The sequence below is a fragment of the Suillus discolor genome (assembly GCF_016758755.1).
Source record: "Suillus discolor strain FC423 chromosome Unknown F5147scaffold_53, whole genome shotgun sequence".
In the NCBI taxonomy this organism is placed as follows: domain Eukaryota; kingdom Fungi; phylum Basidiomycota; class Agaricomycetes; order Boletales; family Suillaceae; genus Suillus; species Suillus discolor.
This window is the reverse complement of record NW_024541300.1, coordinates 232,543-239,010: the sequence shown is the minus strand read 5'-3', so window position 1 is coordinate 239,010 and position 6,468 is coordinate 232,543. Positions and strand designations below refer to the sequence as shown.

General features: G+C 45.6%; 2 protein-coding genes across 2 annotated transcripts; both read right to left on the bottom strand.

Moving 5' to 3' along the window:
• Positions 1 to 2,485: 2,485 nt before the first annotated feature.
• F5147DRAFT_776915 (uncharacterized protein) lies at positions 2,486 to 2,781 on the bottom strand (the record flags this gene model as incomplete). Its single annotated transcript, XM_041441912.1, has 2 exons — positions 2,486 to 2,634; positions 2,691 to 2,781. The coding sequence occupies 2 exons, from the start codon at positions 2,779 to 2,781 to the stop codon at positions 2,486 to 2,488; spliced, it is 240 nt and encodes a 79-aa protein (XP_041289654.1).
• Positions 2,782 to 2,994: 213 nt separating this feature from the next.
• Positions 2,995 to 4,316, bottom strand: F5147DRAFT_655498 (uncharacterized protein; the record flags this gene model as incomplete). The annotated part of the gene is made up of 8 exons (XM_041433982.1): positions 2,995 to 3,083; positions 3,127 to 3,153; positions 3,196 to 3,275; positions 3,449 to 3,507; positions 3,557 to 3,741; positions 3,794 to 3,816; positions 3,906 to 4,230; positions 4,283 to 4,316. The coding sequence occupies 8 exons, from the start codon at positions 4,314 to 4,316 to the stop codon at positions 2,995 to 2,997; spliced, it is 822 nt and encodes a 273-aa protein (XP_041289653.1).
• Between the last annotated feature and the right edge of the window lie 2,152 nt (positions 4,317 to 6,468).

The following is a 6,468-nucleotide window of genomic DNA, read 5'->3' as shown; positions in this document are numbered from 1 at the left end:
GACATGGAGGGGGATTGGGGAACCTCGCGAGGTTGCACCCTTGCAGGTTCGGGATGATGAGCAGGTCGGTTGTCTAACATCCAATGACAGGATGGGGGCGCGCAATGGCCAGCGAAGTGGACAGCCTCACACTGACGATGATGCTCGCATTCGTGATCACAACCATGAGGATGGTGACGGTAGTCCCGGTCACGGTCACGCTCAGAACGGAGGCGTTGTTCGAATGCATGAGCCTCCTTCCTGGTAGCCAGCTCCTTGGCTTGAGCCTCAGCCATGAAGAAACACGTGAACGCATTGAGGGCATCAGAGTTGGGGTGGTCCGGTGGAGGGAACTGACCCCGATCTCTATGCCCTCCGCATCGATGGACAAAGTGTCCTCTGGGAGCGTTGACACCATCTGATGTGCAAGGAAGGGGGTTACATCTGGGGAGACTGCAGGGAGTCTGGATGAGGCAAGTTCTTCAACTGCCTGGACTGTGGGGAGTCTGGGCGAGATAGGTTTAGCTACCTGAACTGCAGGGAGTCTGGATGAAGGAGGTTCGACGTGCAGGGAGTTTAAGTATCCCTCGCTAGGACTAGACCCGAGTTGTTGGGGGAGTTCCTTGAGTAATCAGTCGACGAGTCCAAAGGTAACATGTCGAGCGTCCGCGAAATTATCCACGGTAGCAATGCTAACTTCATGGGAGGTGCCTGAAATTTTCTTCGGCAAGTGCTTGATGCCAGGCACCCCTAGACCCTCGAGGTATTGGCTGACAGCCTCCAAATGGGAGACTTCATGGTACGGAAGCCATACATGGTCTCCAGTGGAATATTCTATCTCAAAGATAGAGTCAGTACCCTGTCCGTGGTGATCCATTACTTTAGTAACAGACCATTCCTCAAGGCTCCCGATATCGCTAATTTGAGCTAGCTGCCAGCCAGGGAACCGCCGGTTGTCGTTAGGTATATGGGGTCTGAGGAGATGAGTGTGGAATGCAGGGTGCAAGCCACATTGCTTAAGGTCCGCAGGGAGGTCCAACAAGAACGAGTCGTTCAGGATCTTGAACGGGCCGATGAACTTGGGGGCAAGTTTCCTCACGCATCCTTTAGGGACCATAGATGAGTTTGAAGGGGGGGGAGAGCCTCGTAGTGGAGCTCGCAGAGTTGATTGCGAATTCAATTGATGGCAGCTTGATGGCCCAGTCCCGTTGCATCGGTGAAACACATTGTTGGAGCATCTGTGTGATGATACAGTTTGCGCGCTCAGTGATGCCATCCATTTGGGGGTGAAACGATGTCGACATTCAGAGTTCAGTCCTGGTGAGCTTGTGAAGCCGTTGCCAGAAGATGCTGGTGAACAGGGAGTCCCGGTCGCTGACTATACGTGTTGGCATCCTGTGCAACTTATACACTAAGTTAAACATCACACACATATATATAAAAATGGCCAGTTGTTCCTCAACTGTGACGCCATTGCGAGATTGAACATATCCGTTAGTCTGTAGAACTTGGAGTAGTTCTTCATACACTTCCAGGTTGACCCCTAGATTGTGTCTGATTCTGTCTGGGTGGCCTGTGAGGAGCTCGAGAACCCATGTATGACCTGTCAAGGCAGACGTATGGTATGGGACACTGGTGCGTGGAGTTAGGAAGAGTTGGTAGTATATATGAGCAATGAGGCAAGTGATAAGCAAAAGATAACGACAGCGACGGAGATCATCCATCTGTAGAGCCCTTTGTGAGCATTGATGATGGTATAGACGATGGCCTGTCAAAGATCCGGGATCATCCGGATGAACGCGATATTGTCACATGACAGCGAATGTTGAATATTGAATATTATATTATGCTGTCCGTACATAGCCCAAGGGTGTTCACAGGGATGACTTGTACTATTAGATGAGTTAAATCAACAATATAAAATCCAGTGGAAAGAAACATACAAGGCATTTGCCCTCTGGAAGGCAACCATAATGATAAGGGAGATCCAGAGAAGCATTAGTAACAAGACCACACTCATGCACATCATTTTCTTCCAGGGGAGATATCAGGTAGTTGTCAATGTTTGGACTAAATACAATTTAGATATAATGACTTGGCCTGCTAGTTACTAGGGAGACTCAGAGGGTGGGGTTGTTTGAACTAATACGCATGATAAAGACTTGGCCTGCTAGTAGTTTGGGAGACGAGGACAAAGCATGCTATAGTGACTTAGCCTACTAGCTTGGGAGATGAGAACTAAGTTAATTGGACTAGTGTGATGATATATATTGTGAGCTGCTCTACTAAATCCACAAAGGGAATTCCCCAATCACATATATAGCAGGTTGGGAATTCCCAGATCACATATAGTGTATGTTAGGAATTCCTGACCAACAAATATTCTCAGCTGGGAATTCCCAAACCACATATATTGTTAGGCTAGGAATTCCCAGACTGCATATATTCTTAAGCTGGGAATTCCCGACCTACATATATTATATAACACAATTGTTAACAAAGTTGATCAATAATCATCATAGTAATTGCAATCATAGGCACCACCTTCATCCTCATCCTTGTTCTCATGCTCATGCTCATGCTCCTCTTTCTCTTCTGCTGGAGATACCCAGGCCAAGCTAGCAAGCTGGGATGGACCAGCAGTTGGGGCAGGCTCTTGGGTATATGCATATTGTCATCAAATGGGAGATCTGGACCGACAGTAAGCATACTGATGAGACAAGTGGATAGGCAGTGATGGACTACAATGACAAGGCAGATGAGTGGGATGGTGCTCTGACTGATGTTGCTGATGATGGTCATGGAGATTATGATGGCTTGTCAAGGTAATGAGTAGAGTGTTTATGTGGCAAGAAGAATACATACTGCATAGCATGGCCCTTTATCTGTCTACTGATGTTAGTATGAGTGGTCCCATGATACAGGTAATCTCAATCTTACCATCCAACCAAGGTACAAACATCAACTCTTTCTGACAAATCTTCACCCCACTTAACTTAACTTTTATTTTCTTCTTCAGTTCCAGATGTTCAATGCAAGCAAGCTCCACATTGTATTGAGCGCCCTATTTTTTACCTCATGCAGAATGCCAACCCCTTCTATAGCTAACATCAAGACAATAACAGATATAGTGATCACATGACTTACCAAACTTTTCTAGCATCATAATGGGAGCTACACAGCGATTATGGTCACAAGTTCCCTCCCCATGCTCACACAAGAGCTCAGTATTGAATTTCGGACCCAGAGTATAAGTAAAGGATAACAAAGAAGCTGTATCATTAATGTGATTGTACCTAGAATACACATTAATATAGCAGCAGATGTAGAAGGCAAAGACAATTACTTGATGACAGTCGTCAAGTAATCAATAAGTTCCTTATGTCTGCTTGCTTCTTATTGACAAGGTCTAGGATAAGCAGTGACCCAGCGAACACCCCTGCAGCTCATCAACCCGCTTCCTCAGTACCTGTGTATAATATGAATCCCCCCCACATAAATATCCTCAAGGCGCAAATAAACTTGGCACTACAAAATGACATGAGGCACCATACAAATACATCAATGATAGACTTACACTGAGGGCAAAGGCATCACGTACAGCCATGATACAGCTGTATAATGCTTTTGAAGACTGATCTGTGTTCCTTGAGGTCCCTTCCCAGAACTTGTGTATCTCCTTCCACAATTCAGGGTTTTCACTCTGGTTACAATGTTTGAGCCAGTGGTCACGTTGTGTCTGCTTCCAGTTATTTGTAGATACTTGACAAAATTGCATAAGGAAGATATTTGATGGGTACTACACACTACTCACTGTTAGAAGCATCTTGTACCATGCTTGATACAAGTTCCAACTATTGTCAGCTCAAGTAGCTTTTACCGCCAACCTGGCTTAAATCAAGATCATGCATGCTGATTTGCCATACTCCTTGGCAATCTTCTCCGCCTCTGCAACTATTTTTTCACCCAAGGTGATGGCCTTATCGATGGCTTCTTGTGGGTGTTGGCCAGACATAAGGGGATCACCAGGATTTTCATCAAGGTCGACCTGATGCTGACCATCATCCAGGTCCTCATCATCTGCACATGAAGGCATCTCCCTCTCCTTACCCTTGGCCCTTCGAGCAGGAGGTGCAGGTGAGATGTGATCCTTGTCTTCTTGTGTATACAAAGCCACAGGCAACTTGTCAGCATTATCATTACTCTCACCCTGTTCAGCATCATTGTAATCGCTGCCCTCAGGCAAAAACTCTAATGGCACAGAATTAACATTTTATAATACAGTAGCACTTGTGTAACATACCGTCTGAACGATCTTCACCTTGATGCACTGACATAGGTTGTGCTTGGGGGGGGAGTAATAGGACATCAGAACCATCTGGATGATCAATTTCTGAGTTGTCACAACCCCTTAAACGAATTAACGCAGGGCAGAGACTAGGACTCAAACAAAGAAAGATCACAACAAAGGATAGGCAGCAGGTATGTCTTGGATTGCTCACTTGGAGATACAAGAAGTTTGAACTAAAGAATTACTGACTACAAGACACTACCTATATACATGTATTGAGACAGAGATCGAAACTGAGTATGGACTAACTAACCAATGAGAATAAATAAGAGTATCATACGATTCTATATATAACTATGATGTCATAACATGTGTCGCAGCCGCAGTAAGACTCTGGAACATTCCAAGATTGTCGCGTGGCATGATGTCATCTTCTGATAAGTCACGTGACTCAGATATGGGGATATTTGGTATTTCTACAATAGACACCGTAGGCGCTTCCTCAACTATAAATATGTTCTTAGGTTCATTCTTAGGTATGGGCGCTATACTTGTGCGCTTAAAGGACTTTGAATTTAGAAAAGTATAATGGTTCGTATTTGGAACTCGTGACACCCAGACCGATCACGCACTCATGTCCGGATGTCCGGATCCGACCCACTTCTTACTTCTGTTTCCTTCTCCTTTTGTACGTCCCGTTTTGGTTAGTTCTTACTACTGGTCTACCAGTCATTTACTTCCGACTGTACTGGTTCATCCAGACCTTGTTTCATTTCCGACTGCATTTTATTATGTTCCGTTATACTATTGATAAGCTTTCCACATGCTTCGTACATAGCCTTGCACCGCGCTGACTGACCTTCCGTTATGTTTCCGTAGTATATAAACCCTGTAAAACCTCTGTACATCCTCAGTTCGAATATCATATTAGATTCTGCTCATTCCTGCCTCCGTCCGACTTGAGTTTCTCCTCTCGTCGTCTTCCGATAGTCTTAGGATTGATTCCTATTGACTTAAACATCCTCGCCTCTACCTTCGGTAGTCTTTCCGCTGTTTCTTTCTAGTTCGGACTTCGTCCGGATTAGTCTTCTATCTGGTTTCCGAACGTCCGCTGGAATTCCCGTGCATCGGACATCATCCTATAGCCTTCGGAAGTTAAGGGCACGTACTTGGGTAAGGGGCGCAGCGTACGAGCTGAAGCCGAGCCCTTCGGATCCAAACCTTTGAGCACGTTCTTAACAGTATGCAAGAATGTGCAAGAATAGAATAAGCAAAAGAAACAATTCATTGGGAGGTACAAACACCCACAAATAAAGTCACATGCAAAGCAAACACAACGGACTTGATCCAACTTCAAGTCTTGTGCTATTGTTGAAGCTGCGTGCAATGGTCTGTACTGTTGTATTTTCTCTTAATCCTGTTCTTGGTCTGTTGCAGGCAATGGTCTGTACTGTTGTTTGTCGTGTCACCCTTGATTCTGTGCTCAACCTGTCGCATGCAACAGTTTGTACTGTTGCACATTTCTTTGATTGCCCACTCCTCTGGTTAATCGCAAAGCCCCATACTGCCCAGTTGGCGAATAGGGATTCAGGCCCATGTCACCCGTCAGGTAGTTCTTTCTGGCCTTTGCTCATCCTTCCACTCATCCCATTATCTTGCAGGTTATGTGTTGCCCATCCCATGATATTTCACCCATCAGGTGATTCTTTTTGCAGATGTTGTTGCCCACCCCATACCACATTTCACCCATCAGGTGATTCTTTCGCAAATGTTGTCGCCCACCCCATACCATATTTCACCCATCAGGCGATTCTTTTCAACCTTTGGTCATCCCTCCACATTACACATGGAGGGGTTTACTGTTAAGACCATGCACAAAGGGTAGGACTGATTCTAAGGGGCTTGGCTTCAGCTGGTGCACTGCACCCCTTACCTGAGTACGTGCCCATAATTTCAGATGATGTCTGGAGAAAGTCCAAGGAAGTCCGAAGGACTTCCGAAGGAGCGCGGGAAAGTTCGGAAAGACTTTCCGGATGAGTGCAAGTAACTTCCAGATGAGTGCAGGAAAGTTCCGGAGGAACTTCCAGAAATTACAATGAGGTTTTGTCCTGATACAGATATGTGTAATGGCTACTCAGGACAAGTCCTGAGTAGAAACAAACAGAGGAAAGGCTGCAGGGACAAAGTCCGAAGCAGAA